Raw genomic sequence first — 24,310 nt, forward strand, 5'->3', positions numbered from 1 at the left:
GGGGAGCCCACTCCGGCTGGCCCACCCACGAGCCGCTGGTTCTCCATGCTCTTAATCAGTAAGATATGTTTCTGGAATAAAACCACATCAGCATTTTTATTTTCAAGTTCAGACAAAGTTTTTTTTTCTTCCTCCCGATCTTCCCTCCACATGGGTGAGGCTAATCCTCTCGCCTTGACTGACAGGGCTTCAGACCCAGCCATGCACGTCGGGAAGCAAAGAATCAATGGCTACGGCACAGAGACCCCGTTCATCCCTGAGCCTTCCAGGTTTGCAGAAGACCACAACCCGTAATTACCAACGCCAACGTTCAAGGAGCGACGGCAGACCTGCGCTGGGCTCGCCTCTGCCGAGTCAGCAAATACAGTGCAAAGCGCCGTGGCTGGCGCGTGCCCTCCTCTGGTTAATGTTCAGACTCTCCCCTTCCTTCCCACAGGGAAGCTGGGCAGGTGGGGGTGTCCGCAGGTAGCTGGGCCCCCGGCCCGAGCAAGAAGGGTTTGGCAAGCTCACAAAGCTCCACCTTGGGACAGAGATGAACTAGAATGATGATGAAAAGCAGAGATGAATGGGGACGGTTAAAGGGTGGGAAGGAGAATGGACACGCAGGGCAGGCCCAGGTGTGAGCCAGGGCTCCTGCAGAAACCACTTACAATCCGGGAAAATGAAGATCGGGACAATGCCTCTTTCAAGGGCAGGGAGGATTCACAACGGCTACAGAGGAAATACTAGAATTTCCCTTTCCCCCCTTCTTCGTGATTTTTTGCACTGTATTAGTCCTGTGCTCCTGGAATTGAACTTGACTTCTATTTAACAGGAGGGGTGTGGGGCGGGGGAGGCAAATGCACTGCAGTCAATTTGTCGGGCCAGTTTGGGAAGGGCTCCAAGCAGAGCCCCAGAGACTGTGTCAGAATTAGCCAGGTGAGAAGAGGTGAAAGCCGGAGCCAACAGGTCCAAGTGCTGGAGGGGAAACCGAGACAATGCAATTAGGCCAGACGTGGTGGGGTTCTTCCCGCATTCTTATCACGGTAATTCTTCATTGTGGGGCCTGTTTGACACCCTGGCTCCTGCCTACTAAACGTCAGTGACAGCCTACACTGGTTGTGACAACTCTTGTTCCCACATATTCCCAAATGCCCCCTGGTGGGGGGTAGGGGGTACTGCCACCAGAGAACTGGACTGGGGTAGAAGTCAGGAAGGTATGTCTGCGTGTGTGTGTGTGTGTGTGTGTGTGTGAGAGAGAGAGAGAAAGAAGGGAGGAAGGGAAGGAGAGAGAGAGAGAGAGAGAGAGAGAGAGAGAGAGAGAGAGAGAGAGAGAGAGAGAGAGAGAGAGAAGACACATGGGGAGCATGAGGCAAGGTGTGGAGAAGGATGGTGGTTAGGGTTGAGAGGCAGGCAAGGCAGCACCTGGATCAAATTGTCTTGAATGTCATATTGAGGAGGAAGCCACTGAAGAACTCTGGGTAGACGAATGAGGACAGATTTTTGCTCTAGAAAGATCACTGGCTGCCAGGTGAGGCAAGCTTTAGAGGGTGTTAAGATTGAAGGTAGAAGCCTGGGATTCTCTTTGTGGAAAGATGAATCACAAATTCAGTTTCTTTAATAGATATAGAGCTATTTGGATTTTCTATTTCTTTTTGTGTCCATTTTGATAATTCATGTCTTTCACAGAAAAAAATTCATTTAAGTTTTCAAATTTTTTGGCATAAAATTGTTCATATTTTCTTCATAGTCCCTCATTTTTCTTTAAATGTCTGTAGGATTTGTAGTGATGTCCCATCTTTTACTGCTGATATTGATAATTGTGGTTTTTTTCTTTAGCAGGCTCACTGGAGATTTATCAACTTTATTGATATTTTCAAAGAAGCAGCTTTTGGTTTCATTGATGTTCTCTATTGTTTGCCCATTTTCTGTATCATTGATTTCTGCTTTTCCTGGTATTGTTCCTTTCTTATATTTACTTTGTGTTTCATTTGCTCTTCTTTTTTCTAGCTTATACTGGAAGCTATTAAGTTTATACTGGAAACTTAATCATTGATTTCAAATCTCTTTTCTAACAAAGTATTTTAAAGCTCCTAATTTCCCTTAAACGCTGTTTTAGCTGCACTTCAAGAATTTTCGTAGTTTCCTAATCATTCAGTTAAACATTTTTGTTTTATAATTTCTTCTCCACGCCACAGGTTATTTAGGAGTGTGCTTTTTAATTTCCAAATATTAAGATATTTTCCAGGTATCTTTTTGTTACAGATTTAAATTCTGTTATGGCTAGTAGTTAATTCTGTATGTAAAATCATACATATCTTGTGCAATTTCAAGCATAAAAATACTACACTAGGATAAAATTATGTGAAATGAAATGGAAATGCAGGTTCCAGAGGGAAAAGTGAGAATATTATTAACAAACATTAAAAAAAAGCAAGCATGTTTATTCTTACAATGGATTAGAGTGGGTACATTTTTCTATATTTCAATTATATTGAAATCATTGCAGAATGATGTAATAATTCTATTTTAAAGTATATTATTTGCTGCAATTATCTGTAAAGACTTAAGATGAAAAAATTGGATACTAACTTGAAATGTTAGTGTAGATTTTTTTTCGAAGTTCCTCTAGACAGATGTGAGCAAAAAGTTTGAAGACAACTTTTGTTGAGCTAAATAATGAATGAAATTGGGGAATTTTTCTTTTCTTTTAAGATGGGAGACACGTGCGCCTCTTGGTGGTAGGAAGAGGCTGGCAATGCAGAACAGCGAGGTCCTGCCAGTGAGGTCAGGGGAAGTGGAGCAAACGGCATCCACCACACGCGTGGAGGTACCAGCCGGCAGGTGGGCTTTCATTGTAACAGGAGGAATGGAGGAAGGTGGGTGCAGAGGCAGAAAGCCGAGAAGGGTGTGAGAAACGGAGGCGGTTCCAGTTCAAAGGCCCTGGTGAAGCAGGTAAGGGGTGGCAGTGGGGGGACACTATGGTTTTACACAGCTGTTGTGGACATCTGGGGTGCTGATGGTATGATGTACAGTAAGTCCTCACTTCATGTTGTCAGTAGATCAACAAATATTACTACAGGCTAATGGATAGAAACAAGAGAGAAGTTCCTGCGGCATCTCATCAATATGGTAACGAATGGATGAGTGAGACGGCCGTATTTGAGGACCTGCCACCCGAGACTCCGTCTCTTCGGGCACTTACTGAAGTTTAATTGCATTTTGTTGACTCGATCCACGTCGGCCTCCCTCAGCAAATCGGGAGCGGCACGAGCCACTGTCTGTCTCCAGTCTCAGCACTGAGCACAGCTGTGTGAAAGGCACGTGGAGCTGTTTGCTAAAGGAGTCAGATTCAACGCCCCCGCCCACCCCCAGCCCTCCACCTCCCGAGCCGGTTCGGAGTTGGTGGTCCTGACACACGGAACAGACTAAGGCAGTGGCTGCAGAACCCAGGGGTTAGCCAAAGGCACAGAACACGGTGAAGCCCTTCCTGGAGGAGGACGGTGCTCTGGTGGGGCCTGACGGAGTGAGCAGGGCTCAGGAGGGCAGGGAGAGCCTCAGGGATCCTGCGACCGAAGGGCGGGTGGGAGCCAGCCCTGAGCCTCGCCTGGCTCTGCCTCTGCGAGCAGGCTTCTCCGTAGGCTGCATGCCCCTGCCCCATGCCCCCCCAGTCCTGCAGGAGCCCCAGCAGAAGAGCTGAGAACAAAGCCATGAATATGTAAGCCATCGGACTTAATACTCACCCTGCTTGATGGCTAAGAGGCGGACACTGATGCCCCGGATACCCAGCCACTTGCCGAGCTCCGGAATTGGGAACGTGACCTTGGTTTGCGTCCTTCCACTTGGCTAGGCTGCCTCTCGCTTGGCCTCCGAGCCATCAGTTTTGCCTCGTTCGTGTGCTGCCACCCGAGTGCGAATCTCCTGCAGGGGGCTCCCCACGTTCTCAGGTCGCATGCCAGGTCTCCCTCAGCAGCGGCACAAGGCTGAGGTCCCCAGGGGCAGCTGTCCTGTCTTGGCTCCAGGCTGACCCACACTGGCCCCGAGTGACCTCTAACACAGTGTCAATCATGTGTAAGGATCTTTGGATCTATGTTCAGGCACCATGGATGGGCCTTCACCTTTCCTTTCTTCTAATAAACTTTTCAGGCGTTGGTATCAAGGTTATGCTCGCCTCTTCAAGTGAGGTGTGAGGTGGTCCCTGTTATCTGGAAGAACCTGTATGTGATTAGCAGTATTTCTTCCTAAAATGTTGGTAGAATTTGTTGATGAAGCTACCCGAGCCTGGACATTTCTCTGTGGAAGTTTTAAAGATTAAGTCCTTAAAAATACTGGATTTTATTTCATTTTGTATCTGTTTTGTTTTTACAGAAGTTGGTCCATGTCATCTAAAAGTTTAAATTTATTAGTGTAAGGTATTCACAATATCCTTCTAATGTCCACAAAATCTGTAGTGACAATGATTTTGGGGTGCTCTTTTTTCTTCATTGACCTTACCACAGCTTTATCAATTTAATACATTAAAAAACGCCAACTTTTGGCTCTTTTTCTTGCATGTTTGTTTCCGGGGTTCCCCTCCCCCGCACCCCCATATTATTATTGTAGTCATTTCCTGTTTAATTATGTTCTGCTCTCATATTTTTCCTTCTATTTTTCTTCAGTTGTGGGTTTAAGCTTTTTCATAGCCACGTCAGAAGGATGTTTAGGCTGTCGGTTTTGTGCCTTCTTCTCTCACACATGCACTTGAGGTAATAAATCTCATCTAAACTTCAGCGACAGCCCACAAACTCTGCTGTCGCATTTTCATTAAGATGCAGTTACAAATGTGTTCTGATTTCCATTTCTTCATTTGACCCTTAGGTATCTGAGAAATCCGTTTTAATTTCTAAGATTGTGGGGGATGTTCTAATTATCTTTTTGGTCTCGCTATGCAGCTTAATTGTACCAGGGTCAGAACATGCTATGTATGAGCTCAGTCCTTTGAAATGTGTTGAGATTTGTCATATGGCACAGCAAAGGACTGATTTTGGTAAGTGGTTCCATGTATGAGGTTTGATCAAACAATACGGTGAATGTTTAAATAAAAGAAAAATTATTACAGTAGAAGACACATTGCCATTAATCCCCCTTAAAATACTCCCCCTCGCTTCATACACATTTATCCCATTGTTCTTGCCACTTTCTGAAGCAGTTCTGGAAGTCCTCTTTTGTGAGTGTCTTTAGTTGCACTTTCATGGCTGCCTCCATGTCCCTAATTGATTCAAAACGTTTACCTTTCATGGTCATTTTGACTTTGGGGAAGAGCCAGAAGTCACACGGTGCCAGATCTGGTAAATAAGGTGGATGAGGACACACCGTAATGTTTTTACTTGATAGAAATTTCCGTACCAGAAGGGATGTGTGACACGGAGCCTTTCTGTTGTGATCACAAAATATGGTGAATGCTGCTGCCGAGTGCCACCCAATGGAAAGGCAGGGATCTTCAATAGGGGAAGTGGTGCGTGGAACCTTAGTAACAGTGTGTGACAAGTTTCAACTTCAGTGCAGTCAGTCAGGTGTGAGCTACGGTTAAGAGAAGGTGTGTTTTAAAGTGTAAATCATCCTCCATCATGACAACGCTCCGTGTCACACATCACTTCTGTATTCGGCAATTTCTGTCAAATAAAAACATTACGGTGTGTCCTCATCCATCTTATTCACTGGATCTGGTACCGTGCAACTCTGGCTCTTCCTCAAAGTCAAAATGATTCAGGACATCAAGGCACCCATGACAGCGCAACTAAAGACACTCATGAAAGAGGACTTCCAGAACTGCTTCAGAAAGTGGCAAGAATGATGGTGTTCGAAGTGAGGGGATGAGTGTGTTTGACGTGAGGGGAAGTATTTTGCAGGAATTAATGGCAATATGTCTTTCACTGTAATACTTAATTTTTTTTTAAACATTCACTGTGTTTTGTGATCACACCTCATCTACTTCCAAAGAACGTGCATCCTGCAGCTGCTGGCTGCCATGTCCTGTGTGTCAAATAGCATTGATCACACCCTGACTTTCCTTAACTGGTTATTTTTGTCTGCTTCGTTTGTCACGCAGCAAGAGGACAGACCACTGCATGCTGACCGTGATTCCAACCCTGTGCTGACTGGCAGGAACTTCCAAGTGGTGGCTGAGGCAGAAGTCAGTCCCTAGGAACGCAGCCCCTCCCCTGTGCTTGCTCTTGAAGGAAAGAAAAGAAGCATCTGTCTACGCTCAGCTGTGGTCAGGGGATTTCCTCTCGCTATTGTCTTCTTGGTGACATTTCAAACCTCAGGTTTAGGTTTTGACTTTCAGGTGTTATTACCAAACACCAAAACACGCATTCTCTTTTGTCGTAAACTCTAAAGGTGGACATTAGACCTTTTCATTGCATCCCCGATCTTCTGTATTTTCCATCATTTTGTCTCTTAGTAGTTCATTTTGGGTATCGTCAACTGGTCTATATTCCATTTATGATTTCTTTCGTTTGTGGTTCAACTCAACTATTGATTCTTAATTTTGGTTATATTTTCTTCAGTTCATGAATTTCCATTTGATCCCCTTTCATAGTGTGTCCTGTCTTTGGATGACGTTGTCAGTGTCAATTTTCGATCTTGTCTTTTGTCCCTTTTAACATATTGAACAGGTTATTTTAAATTTGAGAACTGTTATCTGGAGCCCCTCTATGTTCATTTCTAGCAGCTATGGTTTTCTTTTGATTTTCATATCATGTTATCTTGTCCCCTCATGTTATTTTTGACTGAGTACTAGAGAACACACATGAGAACTGAAGACAAATATGTGATCTTTTCCCCAGAGAGGACGTGTGTTGCCAGCTCGGGGGACAGCGTACTGCAGGGTGCCCGACGGCAGAGGACACCTGGGTCACTGAGATTGTCTCTGCGAGGAGCTAGTTCTGGTTCACTGTTCTGATGCAGCCATTGGGGTTCCAATAGAAAGAAACGGAAGTTTGCGGGGCAGTCACCCCAGTCACCTCGCCCCTCACCACTCAGTGGCTTAGCCCCTCTGCTTATTCCTCTGAAATGAAAAACGCCTCTAGAGGGAAAAGCAGCTCAAACATCAGGCTTGTGTCCCAGCCTGTGCTCCCGGATGCCGGGCCTGTAATTTTTCACTGTGTCCCGTTAACTTCCTAATACCACCAAATGGTAGTTTTAAAATATTTTGGCCTGCGTGTTGGAGTCTTCAGGGAGGTTGGCTTGGAACTGCCCAGTCAGCTATCACTGGATTTGGAAGTCCCTCCCTTTTCTAACATCAGTCATTCTGAGGAAACCTTCTTTAGCCCCCATCTCCTTTTCCTTGAGCCCCCCACAGCAAGCGACCTGAAACACGTGAAAGCTGGATGCACCAAGATGATCACGGCAGCGTTTATGATGAGACAGAAACACAATGCACAACGTCTAGTAATGGTAACAGAATGGTTAAGTCCATGACAGAACATTTTGATGCTGCAACCAGCACAATTCTTTTTAGGAGAGTTTTGTCACCTACGGAAGAACCTTATGATATAATGTGAAGTGTGAGCGATCCACTCTCTCCACAGACAATCTCACTTATTTCCAAGGCTTCAAATATCACCTGCAGGTAAAACCAAGGACTCCAAACGTGATCTCCAGTGCTGACCTCCCGCAGAGCTCGTCTTGTACATCCAGCTCTTTTAGTCACCTCCACTTGGCTGTCTCAAAAGCATCTCAAGGGCTAGCCTGGTGGCTCAGGCGGTTAGAGCTCCATGCTCCTAACTCCGAAGGCTGCCAGTTCGATTCCCACATGGGCCAGTGGGCTCTCAACCACAAGGTTGCCGGTTCGGCTCCTCGACTCCCACGAGGGATGGTGGGCTCTGCCCCCTGCAACTAAGATTGAACACGGCACCTTGAGCTGAGCTGCTGCTGAGCTACCAGATGGCTCAGTTGGTTGGAGTGTGTCCTCTCAACCATAAGGTTGCCGGTTCAACTCCCGCAAGGGATGGTGGGCTGTGCCCCAGCAACAGCAACTGGACCTGGAGCTGAGCTGCGCCCTCCACAACTAAGACTGAAAGAACAACTTGACTTGGAAAAAATCCTGGAAGTACACACAGTTCCCCAATAAAGTCCTGTTCCCCTTCCCCAATAAAATCTTTAAAAAAAAAAAAAAAAAGCATCTCAAATTTAGTTTGCCCAGAACAGAACTCTCAATTCTCTCTGCCCCAAAGTCTTCACATCCAACTTGCCCACCTCGGTGGAAGTATAATCATCCACCCAGTTGTTCAACAAAACCCTCGGCGTTATTCTCGTTTACTTCATTTACCTCCATCCTCCACGATTCTACCTCCAATGCGTGTATCAAATTCAAATCTCTCCACGTCCACTGCCACGCTGGGCTACATCACCATCCTCGACGGCCCGGAAGTGACTTCTCTCCTTCCATTGTTTTTCCCTCTCCAATGCATTTCCCACGGCAGTGAGTGTTCAGTGATAAAGGTGAGGTAGAACTCCTCACTCCTCCGCTCAACCAATGCATAACCTTCCCAGCGCACCTCACGTCAAATCCAAACGCCCCCGTGGCCTTGGAGACCCCACCCAACTGACCCCTGCGCTCCCCTCTGACCCAGTCTCACTCATGCCCCGCTACTCCGGTCTCCAGGCTCTGGCCCCAGCCACCCTCCTGGCCCGTGACCACACGAAGCCTGTCAGTCTGGGGGCCTCTGCACACGGTGATCCCTTGTCTGGGATGCTACTCCCCTGCCGCCTGTGCACCCCTCCCCCCGCCCAGTTCTTTGCACAGTTGGCACCCTTTCAACCCTCTGGCCTCAGGTCAAATGTGACCACCTCAGAAAGGACACCCCAGTTACCACTCAGACCATCACCTTGTTTGTTTTCTTTATGGCATTTATTTCAAGATATGATGCTCTTATCTATTCGTGCACTTGTTCCTTTTCTGACATTCTCATTGCAACGTTAGCTTCATGAGACCACAGACCCTCTCTGTCTTGATTAATGCGGTCGCCTCAGTGCCTGCCTGGTACACTGCTTGAGGAGGAAACTTAGGCTCAGAGTAGTTAAGAAACTTGCTCAAGGCCACACAACTGGCGAAGAGTGAAGCTGAGATTTGAACTTGGACTTTCTAAGAGCAGAGCCCACATTCCCCCCGTGCTCTCCATCCAGAACCACCATCTAGGCTTTTCTGCCACATTCACTTTATATGCTTCCAGGGAAAGAAGCCGTAATCTTTTTTCGTTTACTCATCCCCTTCTAATTAACTACAGCAATTCATCATTAGGCCGTCACTGCACGTGACCCCTGGCCTTAACCTCTGCAACTCAACTTTCTCATCCATATAATGGGATCAATACTGAACACGCTATAGTTGCTGAAGGTTAAATGATTCATATTTTTCAAGTGCTTAGAACATTGCCTGGTACACAGAAAGCACTACACAAGAATCTGCTGAAGAAATAAGATGCACTTCGGAAGCACCGACTGTATGTCCAGCACTGTGGTGACAGCAGAAGCAGGAGACAAGCTTGCTTCTCCATGCACTGGCATCAGATGCTCACAGCAGGAGTTCTAGGTGCTTAAACATGCACATCACTGTGATAATGAGAATAACCAGCACCAGTGAATGCTGACCACGCACAGGGACTGTCATAAGCACCTCGTAGCCATTCCCTTTTATCCTCACACCCTCCTACAAGTCGCTGGTATTCGGATGAGGAAATGGACGCACAGGGCTAAGGACTCTGCCCAGTCAGACGGCGAGGGAGGGGCAACTGGAACCAGGCACTCGTGTGCGAGTCTCTGCTCTCTCTCAACCACCACCCTTTCCACAGAGCTGCCAAAAACCACATCCACGCTATAAAACATCACGTAAGCTCTTGCTGCACTGAAATAAGCAGGATACAAGTCTGTAAATAAAGAATGTATATTATGTTGTTCAAACAAAAAGAAACATGTAACTTAATGTTTCTAATTTGTTTTCATTTAAACGAGTAAACAATTAGTGAAAGCTTCAAAGTCATTTCCATCGCGTAACTGACTGGATGAATGAGTTAATACCAACCCCCTACATTAACAGAAACCCTTACCTTTAAGATTCATGTATATTGTAGCTGGTAAATCAAATTCTTACTGTAAAAATATCACCTAAATAAGATCTGACCTAAAAAAATCCAAATAACTCTATAAAAATGGGCAGGAAAGAAGAAAATAGCTATTATGTCATACAAATGTAAGGGGGGAGTCTCAATTTTGAAAACAAGGTTTTTAATTGATTTTCCACATATAGGCCACTGTCGCTGACATTGTCAGAACCTTGGACAGCACCAAGAAGGCCTGTTTTCTCCAAAGGACTTGGTTTTACGTTAGATCTCAAATGTTAAGATTCTTCCTCCTTCAACTTCTCTACATTTTCAGTCTTAATTTTACTGACTCTTACGTATGTAAAAACTGATTCCTTTATGTTTATGTGCGGAACTTACCGATGATGAAATATGTAGTTTTTAAAAGTCTTCCTCCTGCAAAGACTGGCGTTTTTATTCCCACATCTTTGTTTACTCATTCAAGGACAGAAATTCAAGAACAGTAAAAAAACATTTAAATGACATTTAAATCATAGGTGTTGTTAAGAGCAGCATATAAATGCCAAAGACTTAGATAATGGACATAAGAGATACATACTCACATATAAAATATTAAATTTTGATTTAAAATTTACTAATGGGTAGCCCAAATGACCTCAATCATTTATCTATATCCATTTTTGCAAAATGGACATCTTTTAGTAGTCTGCAAAGTCAGAAGTTACTGAACAAAATGCATCTCAATGTTAGCTTCCCCCCAAATCTAAACCCACGAGATGTATTAATATGGATATACATATAGACATACACATCCATCTGTATATACATCATGGACGAATTCTAATAGTATATTACTAAAATGGTGAAAAGTATTTCTGAAGTATGAGCATCCATTGTTACGGTATTAAAAAACTATTCTGCAAACATTTGGACTTGATATCAAACAGAAAGCCTTTCCCTGTTGTCTTCTCAAATGAAGCAGGCTAAGAAATCGAACTGCTTTGTCAGTTTGCACTTGGAAGCCGTAACATGGCACGACACTACACACTTAACAGCCTTTACACCTTTACAGCCTTACAGGCTGGCCTGCCCTTTTCCCCTTCTAGATGATCGGCTGAGGTGGTGACTCAATCCTCTACAGCGTGTCAGACAAGGTTCTCAGGAGCTCCCAGGCCGCTGCTGGAGGACAGGGAAGCTCTTGTGCCCAAGAATCAATCTCTCTGAGGGCATCAAAATGCAGCCACAATGCAGCCGTCAGTGTGTTTTCACTCTGCAAGCCCCACATTTCCTATTTAGAAAACACACAACCATTACCCCATTCTGTATTCCCACAAGGCTCCCTTTTATTTGTGTTTGTTATTATATGGCTTATACTGACATGTTTGTGTGATTCCACTGGTGTGCACACATCCATTGAGAGAGGAAAAACAGAAGTGTCTATTGCAAACTTGTTAAAAGGAAAAAGGGACTCCCACTGGTTTTTTCCCTTTGGCCAGACTTCCATTTAGAGAATAGAATTTTAACTCTTTGTGTCCCAGAAGAGAATGACTTCTTTGTGTGTTTTAAATTTTGCAATGGCTTCTTTACTGGTGGAATGTCATAAAAGTGTTATTTGTAGATTACCACATGATCCAAGAAGCTGACATTTCTTCAGCGTTGTAAAGAGTATATTAGATAGCACACGGGAAAACTTTTATTTCATTCTTAACATACTTAAGCTGTTTTTACAAAGCAATTTAAGAATGGCTACCAAAAAATCTTAGAAGCACTTTACTTGGCACAATCAGTATTTCTGGAAAATTTCTGGTTGTCTCTTTGTTGTTACTTTGGAAGGTTCAACATGAATTGTGCCAAATCTCTAGGTATTTGTAACATGGCCGTTTAAGGAGATAATATGTTTTAAGTACTCACAACACGACGCCCCAGGAGTTTTCTGATGATATGATCCGATGGTTACAAAGATTGTGGTGCTCACTTAATCCAGTTCTACCTCCACCATGAATGTATATGTATATGTGTACGTGTGTGTGTATGTGTATATATGTGTGTATGTGTATATGTGTGTGCAAACATGCACACAGATATTGGTGAAATTAACTCCCACTCCCCAAGGCTACCTTTGCAAGTCCAGGGAAGCCACGGCCCAAACCGAGGGGTGTGCCTTTGCGAGGCTGGTGCTTTTTAAACTGAAGAGGACACAATGTACCTTGAATGCAGTGGCCTTGCATACAGAACTGACCAGAAAGTCTTTCTTCCCCCTTTACAGAGGCGTGGAGGTGGGTAAGATACAGGCACCAGCTGTGAAACGTACTGGGTTTTGAGGAGTCTGACTGTAGGAGGATTTGGAGCGAGAAGAGTTAATGGCCCACATGTTCTCTCATCCCCGCTAAATTCCAGAGGGACAGGGCTCGGTGACAACACAGCCCAGTCCCTAAAATGAAGAGGGAGAGCGCTCTATTCTTCAGCATCTCTCGAATTAATTAGCTGGAAATGAGTCTCGTCAATGTTTTGGAAAGGCAGAGGGGGTGGAAAGAGATTGCTAGAATTAATCACAGTGAGAAAGTACTTGGGCTGCCTGCCAGAGTTCAGAAAACCCAACGAGAAAAGGAAAATAAAAGGAATGAGGCTGACTCGCCATCTGAAGGAACAAATGGAACCCCAGCAAACATCCACATCTTTGCCAAATAAGGGACGGGCCCTCCACAAGAAGAAGAGTTTATTATTTGCTGCCACAGTAAGTACAATATATGACTTAAATGCATATTGTATCCATGGGGACAAAGCAATTCAAGACAGCTACATTTTTAATGCCAAGAAACAACAGAATACTCATGTACTTTCACTTTTAAGCTTAAACACATTTAACTCTATTACCTAAAAGCCTCACGAGTTTGTGAACTTGTACTTAATAAATCTTCAAACACTTGCAATTTCACATACCAACGAAGATGAAAAATCCAAGAAACAGTCTCCAAAAATTCAGGTATTTGGAGAGTGTGTTCACTAAAAAGAAAAAAGAAAATTGCAGATGTAACAGATCTCTTTACAAGAATCATTAAAGGAAAAAATAATCCAAAGAATTGTGATCAGTGATCATAAATAACCAAGAAACCCGACAAAACTCATTCATATTATACAAGGAGTTTTCTGTCTTTTTCATTGCAGTCAACATTAGCTATCTTTTAAAGAAAATCTAATTCCCGTCAAAAACTTCTGGACCTCATGAAAGTTGGATATGCTTTTTAATATTTCTCCCTTAAAATGAGTTTGCAGTTTTAACACTTGTAAGAAAACGGCAGCATAAAGCCTGGAAAAAAATGACTGGCAATTAAAATTTAGGGCATTCTTTGCTATTTTAAAAGCAAAATGCTCTCCTCCACATTCTCACGAAGGAACCTTGCCACGTGCAAGGTGATGGCCAAGTGGGAACCGCTTTCTACAAACTGAGGGCGCTACGCCCACGCCAGCATACTCACCGGCTGAGCGGTGTCACTAGTAGATTTCAGAATCAGCTTGTCACCTCTCTTTTCAACTTCAAAACCCACTTTTTTAAGTAGGGATGTGTCGGCCAGCCCCTGCTCCTCCATCTTGGCAATCAAATCCTGGTTTTGGCTGTTGTCTTCTGTAAGGTTTCGGATGGCATACACCACCCACTGGGTCAGAACTGGAACCAGAGTGAAGGAAGCTGCCAGCAAATACTCTCCTGCTTCAGAAATTTGCACCAGCATTGGCGGGAGGGAAGAGCACAGCACAGTAACACCAAAACCCAGACTCAATTTAAGTTTTTCTTGAGGATGTGCTAAGAATATGTATCTGAAGCGCTAAGTACTCAAAGATGTGATCACACATATGCACACGTGTGTCTAGCCTGTGTGCGACGTCCGGCAGCTTCAGCGGGATTTGCTCTAAGTATGAATGAGGAAGCAAAGGCTTCGAGGGGCCACATCTGAAGTGTATGACACCAGCGTGTGCACTCACGCACGCAGGCACACACGAGCACGCGCACACACACTTGATACTTACTGAGTCACTAAGGAAAGAGTAAGAGCATTAGAGAATTAGTCGCAAAGATGCCAGCTAGAATCCGACAAGAAAATCATCTTGTTTAAAGAAAGCCCAGTTACAAATAAGAATTGTTTCCTAGGAGTCACCATGGAGTTTCCCTCACTCCTCATTTTAAAGATGAAGCTAGGAAGCCTTTGAAGGATTTGCTGGGTTCAATTTGAATACTTGTGCTCTCGAGAAAGCATCTCCCCATCGCTGCCTTGATGTGCCCCAGCCCTAGTTTTAAATGTTCTGCCGAGTGTCCTTCACAACAGACAGAAGACAGCTTAAAGACAGACTCACAGCGCCATTCACTGCAGTCTTTGAGTTAGTAACCCAGGGCTGCGGGAGCCTCAGGGAGCACTGCATCGCCATTCGCTGGTGTCTTCTAGCAGTGAATAAAAGCCGCTGTGCGGACCAGTGTCCAGTGTTGGAGCCAGGGACACACAAGAGATGCCAACAGTGGGCCTGGCACCCTCTGTAGCTCCAGAGGGACACACAGCGCCTCGGGTGGAATAAACACTTTTTCCAGTGAAGACAGGCCTCCCTGCCCACATGGACGGAAGGCAGCAAGAAAACCAAGTCCTGTCCCGATCACCAGGAGTTTCCAATGCAGGCATTTCTGATGCAGAACTGGGGCACTTGTGTCCCCAAAAGGTATCAGGCCCTTTCGCTCAAGAGTCAAGGCTTCTGATCCTGTCCTGTTGGCCAGCACAGCAGTGTGTCCGGCGCCCAGACATTTCCGGCTCCCTTGATGTCGCAGGAAGCCAAGAGAAAAGCCTCACTATGCATAAAGCTTGGGACTGTTTCTTATAGTGTATGGGGAAGAAAAGTGAACCAAACGGTCTTCCTAGTTCAGTGACCTCCAAGGAAAATATTAAAAGATGTGTATGTCCCGAAATTCAGACAAACAAAACAGGAAGCACAAACAGTTTTAAGCCCGGGATGCATTTCCTGGGGTGTAAACGCTGCTCCATCTTTGTCCCTCCGACACCCCCCTGGCCTCCCCCCCCCCCCCCGTCCCGTCCTGCCAAGGCCTGCCTAATGCCCAGAGGTGGGCGGGGCCTCGCCATGGGTGCTTCCCAATCTTAGACTTGACCCCTCACTAGCCCTGGCTATGGGTGCCTGCCTCTCCCAACTCCTCCAGGCTGGGGAGGCGAGACACTGGCTGGCACCAAGAAGAGGACCAGCGAACGTTTGCTGAGTGATCCACTGGTCTCTGGGGGTTTAGCATCCAAACCACTGGTGGGTATAAACGACTAACCCTTTCCAGATGGCAAGGAGTAAGGAACTGCTGGTGCCCAGCTGATGCTGACTCTGTAATCAGCCAACCCCCTTTGGTGGGAAAAGGCCTCATTTTGCCACCGATCTGCCATCGTTTCATGACAAAGCCCAGGTCCTTTGTGAGGCTGTACTTCTTGTCTGGTAACAGAGTCCACACAAATATTCAAACGCATAAAACCTTAATTTGATTTTCTGGCTCTTGCACAATCACCAAACCCCCACTTTGTGCCAGTATAGAGAATAGACATACTGACCCCAGGCGACAAAAACTTCCAATACATTAGGAAGTCTCGGAACAAGGGATCATCTGCCACAACCATTTCTCATCCAGGACACTGTCCTCATATGAATCCATGCCCTCACTTTCCCGAGGAAAAGACAGGCGGCGATCATGAGGACTGAGGGCAGGAGCCATCACTTCAGGGGTAAATTCGGGTAAGGAAAGGCCTGGAAGGTGGGGGAGTTTGAGTCAATGTGGTAACTCTCTATTGCTAATGACAGAGGCAGAGCACTTCTGCCTGAAGCTTCCTGGTTATTCACTTGAGTGTAATTCAAAGTAGGAAACCTAGAGTTCCTTTAACTGCATGGAGAGCTCCTGAGAATCGGGGGGCTGCTCTGCTCGGTGATGGAGGAATGCGACACCAGCCTGTCACGCAGGAGCTCTGGAGGAAAGCACCATCACCCCCCGCCTCGGACTGTCAAACTATCTCAGTTCCAGGCAAACACACACCCGCCGAGTGGCCCCGCAGAGCTCTCCTGCCAGGCGCCCGGCATATCTTAGCCTCCAGCAACACCACGATGACGGTTGTCCCGTCTTCCCACACATGTCCCTGACCTGAGACGTGCTTCCCCCTCACCTGCCCTTTCCTGTCTCAGACTCAGCGAACCTCCACCTCCCCTGGAAGTTTTCTCTTCCTGTCCGAGCTGCCCCTGGACACCACCACACGTTAGGCACGCCCGCTGTATGTTGTCCAAGCATCCTGTCGTCATCACACTGCCTGTACCCACCTGTCCGAGGGTCTGTGAGCGTCTGCGGGGCAGGAGCCACGCCCAAGTGTGCTCTGTCTCCTTAGCACCCAGTCTAGCTCCTGACAGAGTGGGTCCCAGATTTGTGTTTGCTGACATCACGTAAGCTACGACGACCTGCTTATGCGTGTCTGCCCTAACCCCCCGTGAACTGATAATCAAGTGTGAGGTCTTTTTCACCCCTCTGCTCTCCGTCCCAAGCTCCGTGCCGGGAGATGTCTGCTGGACGTCCGGACGAGTGAACACACCCGCCCTTCACCATGGGGTGGGGCCGTGGTGGCGCTGCAGTGACCCACACAGGCTGGGCTCTTCCTCCTCGTTCTCAGTGTGGTTTCCTGACTCAGGGCTTTGCAGGGCTGAGAGATTAGATGAAAGTAAACCAATATAAATGCAAGCCAGGCAAGGAAGCTGAACTGTGTAAATAAAAGGTCCATGACAACAAAACCCCAGGAGAAGTCCCATGTGGACGGATGAAAGGGTGGATTTTAATCACGTCATCTGGGCGGGCAGCTACCACATTTGGTGAAAAGACTGTCACAGTATTTTAAGAGCATTGCACCCTTAAAGGGTTTGGTAGCTCATTTCTGTAGAACAACTTACACGATCCCCATTTGATGTATAGGAAAGGAGGAGCACAGACGGGAATGGGGTGACCACAGGGTAACCGATCAGACACGCATGCACCCAGACACTCACTGGGCAGCAAGAATGCCGTGCCCATCGGGCAGCATGACTTCAGGACAGAACGTGACGGTCAAGATTTCACGAGGAGCAGACTCCTGGCATGGCCACCCTCACAGAAGCAGCATGAAAGCCCAAAGCAGAAGAGGCATTTTGTCTTCTTCCAAACCTCGCAAAGGGCACAGAGGTGCATGTGGCAGGAGCGGGTGGAGCTGGGAGAAGTGTTTTCAGCACCTTGCAAACCAGAAATTACAAATGAACAACAAAGCCCCTAACACTTCACCGTGGGGTGTAGTTCACATTCTTATGTGTAAGTGACATTCCTCTCATTTCCTCCTTAAGGGGGATTTCACGAGGTGAGAATACCGCGTGCTGTGACACACTCTTCCTGGGCAGGTACCTCTCCACCTTAAGTGAGCACCCACATTTTGGGGTTTGCCTTGTCTACCTACAAATTAAATACCACACGAAGGTCCCCTGATTTGTCCCTATTTCCGGTGAGAACATTTTAACCCCATTGTCCAGGGTCTCTGACTTAATCATAATTTAAAAACCAAATTTTAATGGTTGTTCCTTTCATAAAATTTGAGTTGAAAAGAGAAACACTGAAGCACAGCCCTTAGGAACTGTGTCTAATGCGTGAGGCTGGCTCATGAATATGCATGGCCCTGCTTGTTAGTGCGCTGTGAAAGGCTGAGAGCCTGCTCGCCTGTGCAGCCCCAGACAGCCTGGAGTGTCACAGGGGAGATTAAAGCGAGTCCCTGTTAATATTCACATCGCCCTCTTGTTCCCTCTCTAAAGAGACAGAAAGAAAGGAGGAGTGGGGGAGAAAATTAAACATCTTCTAAAGTCTCTAATCCTACCAACACTTGAAGTGCTTTCTTGTATGCTTAGCTTTAGAAAGAGAGCTTCTAGAGTTTCCATAGCTACTGCAAACAGAAAGCGTGAGCCTGTTTGTTACAAAACTGCCTTGAAAGAACCCTGCATCGGCACTGGAGCGAGGAGGGCGAGCCAGCCCTTCCACAGAGCACTCCGGTGTCCTGAGACGGGCCACAAAGGGGACAGTGACGATTCAGCACCTCCACGCTGCTGCGCCTTGGAAGGTGGAAGTGAGAAACTGTGCCTGGACTCCAAGCACTGATCCCTGTAGCCTTGTGCCAGTTAGGTGACGAGAAATGTACACTGGAAGACAATCCGATACAGAGAAATACTTCACGACAAGGATATTACTAACCAGCAGATTTACGCACCAAATTCACTTTTTAAGCAGTCAGGGGAGTTAAAACATTAAAATGGCAACTGTCTGATGAGAAAGCTTCCATCTAACTGAAAAAGGCAACAGTCTTTCAATGATCAGATTCAGTGGTACTTACCCTGTCGATGACTAGAATTTGGGCCCCATGCTGACAGGGACGCTGTCGTGTCACTGCACTGTCTGTGTCTAGAAGACTGCTGAGAATGGGAGCTGGCAAATTACGGCCCAAGTTAAAACGTCTTTGTCTTTTTAAATGGTTGGGAAAAGCCAAGGAGCACTAATTTGTGACACATGAAAACTATCTGAAACTCAGATGTCAGTATCCATGATGAATAAAGTTTTATTGGCACAGCCGTGCTCCTTCACTTACTAGTATCTATGGCCAACTACACGCTGCAGCGGCTGAGCCGGGAGGTTAGGACAGACATACAGCACCAAGGAGAGCCAAAAGTATTTACCAAATTTCAACCTGAAAGTATGCCAGTCTCTGCCTAGGACATGGACAGCACCATCAAGTATCTGTTGTACAAGTACTGTCAACTGAAAAACTTACATTATTTTAATTCAAACAATTTAAATGTTAAAAGACTTTACTGACTTTTCACAATATATATACACTACATATGTAACATCTCTGTATGTTTTATATTTCTATAGATGTATAATGTATCTATTTAATGTCATATACACGTATAATATGTATATAACAAATATATGTACTGTATCTATAATGTCTTTAATTTTTGCTTCCAGGATAGATTTTTAAAAATGATTTTCACACAACCCCATCTATGACCAGGGATTTATGTACGCCTCACTTTCCAAAGCACAGTATTTAGTCAGGCGCAGAGCACACGTTAGAAAAACCTGTTATCAAGCTGGTCTGAGAACAGGATGCACAGTGCTGGGAAGCCTCCTTCATCAGGCTGTCACAGAGCCACGGAGGCATCTGCCACGTGAGGCTGCAAGGACGCTTCGTAACTCCCACATCTAAGCTACTACCTCCCCAGACTATAGAAAATCGCACGATTTTTCAGTGTGAAGCGTTCAACTTTTAAAATTGTTCTTAAAATGCTATACACTGCTAAACACCAAAACACTTCCAGACATGCCAGTTTCTGTCTGCTGAAGGAGAAAGCACGGGATGTGGCACTGAAACATGACTCCTCTCCCTCGACAGGACATACTTCTGTCCTCGCAGCCTGTGTGTGATGGGTGGTGTGGCCCCTGGGGGACCCTGACCTCTCACCCCTTCTGCAAGAGTCCTACCCAACGCCAGCCCTGCTCTCGAAAGAAACATTAGCTTTTGTAGGGAAGAAAGGCATTTCCTCCACCACTGCTGCCCAGGGACTCCGAGGCGTCGGGTAGCTCTGCTGCTGGGGGACGAGGGACCTGTCCAAACCCCAGAGGACGTCGTCCCAGTGGAGATGGTGGAGGAAGAGTGAGCTGCGGGCAGGGGACAGAGGGCAGCTCACGGGTGAAAGTGGAAGACGGGAGGTGGTCCGACGCGAGGGATCTGACAGGAGGGAGGAAGTCTGAGAAGTACGGGCCCTAGCCCTGCCCGAAGGGCACACACTTTCCTGCATCGGCGAATCGTTCCGAACGCCAGCGATACTTCAAGACCTTCGTGGTAAAGCTCACGTTTCTTGTGCCTTCATCGACTGCAGTTTTGTTTTGCTTTCCACTCCATCACGTGGCCGTCACAGCCCGCTCTCCTCATTCAGAGCAGGCGGTGGAAGGCTCCGCGGGAAGTGCGCACCCACACAGGTCTCCGTGCCGGACGTGGGGCCCTGCACGGGCTCCATAAGCTGCGCCGACCACCCATCGTGGCTCCGTCCTCCTCACGCTGTTGATCTAGCTGGTATCTCAGTCCCTCCGCGTTTTGTATCTCAATGTCAGGGGACAGCTGTGGTTCGAGTGCTTTGCTGCTGTGCTGAGATGGACTCTTCTGGGGTTTGTAGCCCATCTTAACAGAATGTACACTGTATGTGCACTCCCTCATTTACCGATAATGGTCAGGTGAAAGTAGTCAAAAAAAATGAACACAAGAAGGTGGGAACACAAATAATTGCCCGATTTGTCAATTATACGTCACAGTCTGAAAAATGTGATCCTTGTTTAGTGTGTGTCACAAGAAGGAGTGAAGCGTTCCAGTCCCGACTGAGGGAGAGTCATCTAGAACCACCACCCCTGGCTAGCTGGGGCTGCCTGTCTGGACTCCAACCCCCCCGGGAACTGGACATCGAAGGAAGTAGTCCAGAGGCCCAACAAAACACACCGCTGGCTTCTGACGGAACTGTGAAGCACAAAGAAGCACGAGTGGCCGCCCGAGAGTTTTCACCCCTGCACAAATCCCAATCGGCCCCTTTCTTCATGATTTGAAACAAAGGCCACTTCACTGTCCTCGGCAGGCACACCTGCCTTTCCATACATCGACCCTCTAAAGGGAGAGAGGACATATTCAGGACGCCACGGGCCTCCCTCCTCTCGGAAGCCTGAACGCTTTCCACCTGACAAGGCCCCCCGTCCGCCGTGCGGTCCCCGGCCGGGCTGTGAGCAGAGAGGCCTTTACAAGTGCCCGGTGCACAAGGCACAGGCAGAACTTGTGGCTGCTGCTGTCGGTCGGGCAGTGACGTCACAGGCAGAGGGACCCCTGCTCCCTGTCCAGTTGCCATCGGCAACAGCCCCTCCTGAAGCTCCTGCGGCCATGAGCGCCGTCCTCCCAGGTAAGCTCACATCCGCGGTGCTGTCGGTGAAGGACCCCGCAGCCCTGGGGCAGATTCTGTACATTGGACTCTGGAATCATTTACCAGCCACCTCAACGCACGCGTGGTACAGGGCAGTCAGTCTGGCATCCACGTCACAGGTCAGGTTCCGGACCAGAAACAACGATGCCGCTTCTGACTTAAACCACACGGAAAAGTTCTGGGGCCACGAAGTCGTTCCATTTGTACCTGGGGCAGCGCCCCAATGTCACTTCTGAGACCCTCAACAAGCCACTGCATATCGTGCTTAGCAGAGTGCCTGGCACCCGCCAGGTGTGTAGCAGATGCTCAGTAAATGGTGCAGGAATGATCCTTCTCGAGTCCATCACGCCGTGTGTCTGTCTTCTCTGTGACCCTCCCTCTCTCATGCCACGTCTCACTCTCCTGACCCTGTGTAACTCTGTCTGGCTCCTTCTACAGAGTGTGTGCTCACCTCGTGCCGGGACTCCTGGCTCGGTCCTAGGAGCTCCTGGCACATACAGAAGGAGGCGTGTTCTAAGTAATTGCTGGATGGATGCCCCCTGGTGCCTGGCTTCTCTTCCCTCAGCGGCAGCACCCCCAGCTCTCCTGGCAGCTCTGGGCTGTTGGGTCCTGTAGTAAATGCATGGATACCCAGTGCTATACGTCAGCCATCATGCTGCAAGGGAGAACTCGTCAGGGAGAGGTGTCCTGGACACAGCAGACTCCCAAAGACGAGAATACTGCCTCAGTTCACAAGTGGGGTCACTGCCTGGAGGGCAGCAGGAGAGGGTGTGATGTAACCTGAGATCGCTGGGTCCTGACAGCGGAGGAATTTATGGATGGAAGCCAGTGGAAGCACAGCAGACACACCGGGGAGCTCCAGGCCCCTTCTGCCAGGTAAGAGGGTGTCTGGAAAGTACTCTGCACTCCTTGGGATAAAGGAATTATCAAATAACAAGCTGGCTCCACTGAATTTCTATTCATGGAGTCTACTGCTACCTTCAGTGTAAGCAAAGCTTTGCAAGAGGAATTAATTTAAGTGTTTCTCACATAAGCCAAGACTGTCCGGTTATTCACATGAAACCATAACAGTAAGAACAACAAAGATAATGGCAGCGGCCCTCACCAACCAGACACACAGTGTCAGGGGCCGTTCCAGGCACTCTCAGAAAGTGATCCACCCGAACCAACACGCTCTGCGCGACTCATTCTGCTGCTGAGCAGACAGACACGGGAGGCTACGACCTGCCCAAGGCCACACGACGGGGGCCTCGACATCCCCTTATGCACATGGCCATACTGCCCACACATTCTTCATGACCACGGTGACGACGGGGACCTCTGCAAGAGGGCAGATCTTCTTCTTCCTAGTGAGTCTGACTGCAAGCTTCTCAGCTACACCTACAGACCAACAACAGCAATGGGAGCGTTTCTGATACTTGGCATCGGGTCCCTTTCTCTTCAAAGACATCCTAAAGCATAAAACAAAGCTTGCAGACATCAGTTAGGGTGACTACCTCTGCAAAATGCCTTTGGAAGTAGCTAATAAACAGTTAAAATGAAGTTAATATTTGAAGCAGAAAAAGAAGTAATCCCATCTAAATTATAGAAGATTAGCGGGAGTCTCGCACTACTGACATTCCAAATTCATAACGTGTAGCCGGAGGCCGAACCGGTTCTGAGAGACACAGCTTAGGGAGGCCACAGTGTGGGGCTTCTGGCGGCTTTCAGATGAGACATGACAGCAGGCTGCAGGGGCAGGGCGCTTCCTCACCCGCATAAGCTAGGTGCCTGCTCGTTATTTCTGTGCTGGCTCCAGAGGTCACTAGTCACCTGGGAGTTCCGCTCTGCGGGTCACCCGTGGCCATGCTGGCTTGCCTCTCCACCCTCCCCCCTCCCGGTAGCTCCCAGAGGTCAGCAGTCAAGGGCGGGTGGGCCCACAGGTTTGAACAGGCCCAGATCCGGGGACAGGTGTGCTTCCCGAGGACACGCCGTGCTGCAAAGTCAACACGGGGTGTGTGTGGAGGTTCCCTTCTGTGTCGTCTGCTTCCATTTCTATGAGTCACGGGCGAGCTGAGAGCTGAATGCAGACCTCTAATTCTCGCTTACCCTCAGTAAGGAAGCCGCATGTTGCATCCATTTTAAAGTCAAGACAACCGTCAGCAGAAGTTTATGATATGCAAATAACTCTGGCATTAATTGGAAATAAATCCCAACAGTACTTCAGGCAATTTAAAAGCCAAGCTGGTTGTAGTGGTGACACTGAGTTCTAAAGCTCTTTTTTGACACACGTCTCTTAAAACTTCTAAAGTACGACATACCTTGGGGCAGGAATCTTATTCAATTCTAGAAATCTAATACTTGAACATCTTTTTCCTTCTCTCTATGAACAGTATGCTTCTTGATTCTTATACTGGCATTACAGCAAGGGATTTAAATATAAACAGAAACTTAAACTGCCAATCACACATCTGAATGTCTCTCAAGAATCTCATCCTGACCTGTTCACACATTCGACGACTACGAGGGCTTGGTGCTCAATGCTAGGAATACAGTACTAGCAGGCCAGCCGGTGGCGCTGCCATTCCAGAGAGGCAGGCCCAGCTAAACCAAACCCACTAAACCAAACCCACACCTGAATGGGGTGATACGATGAAGTATCAGAACCGGAGGACAATGCAGGGACGGCGGGGGGGGGGGGGGTTGGACAAGGCCTCTCTGAGGAGGTGACACTGAGCGAGAACCCAAGGGATAAAAAGAAACAGGTCACCTGGTGAGATGGGGACGGCGGCGGCAGGCAGCAGAGCAGACGTGCAAAAGCTGACTAGCAGTGACGAGGGCAATCTCCTGCTGGAGAATGTGTGTGGAAGGACAGGGAACGAGGCAGAGGGAGGCCGAGGCCAGGCTGTTCAGGGATCTTAGGCCGTAGTAAAGAGTCTGCATTTTATTCTAATGCAGTGAGAAGCCACTAGCAGCTGAGATAGAAAGATGAAAAGCTCCCTTTGGCACCTCTGTGCAGGGAGGCAAGGGAGGGACTGGAGACCAATCAGAGTCCATGTGGCAAGATGCAGATTCTAGAAGAGGGCAGACCTGGGCTCAAATTCCAACTCTGCCATTTTATAAGCTTTGGGTAGTTTAAAGAACCTCATTTGTCCTGCGCCTCGCCGGGCATTGGGTGCACATTAGCACACCTGAAGGCCACAGGTGCTGCCCAGCTCCAGCCTGGGACACTG

The 24,310-nt window shown here is 47.4% G+C and overlaps 1 protein-coding gene across 1 annotated transcript in view; it reads right to left on the bottom strand.

The window, feature by feature from the left end:
• Positions 1-12,760: 12,760 nt before the first annotated feature.
• The window catches only part of ATXN10 (ataxin 10), a 146,052-nt gene continuing 134,502 nt past the window's right edge, over positions 12,761-24,310 (bottom strand). The window contains exons 11-12 of the mRNA XM_033117020.1: positions 13,538-13,725; positions 12,761-13,064 (exon numbers count right to left, since the gene is read on the bottom strand). Of these exons, the coding sequence (XP_032972911.1) occupies positions 13,062-13,064; positions 13,538-13,725 (191 nt within the window). The 3' untranslated portion in view covers positions 12,761-13,061. The remainder of the gene's footprint in view (positions 13,065-13,537; positions 13,726-24,310) is intronic.

This window comes from Rhinolophus ferrumequinum, chromosome 10 (assembly GCF_004115265.2).
Source record: "Rhinolophus ferrumequinum isolate MPI-CBG mRhiFer1 chromosome 10, mRhiFer1_v1.p, whole genome shotgun sequence".
NCBI classification, from domain to species: domain Eukaryota; kingdom Metazoa; phylum Chordata; class Mammalia; order Chiroptera; family Rhinolophidae; genus Rhinolophus; species Rhinolophus ferrumequinum.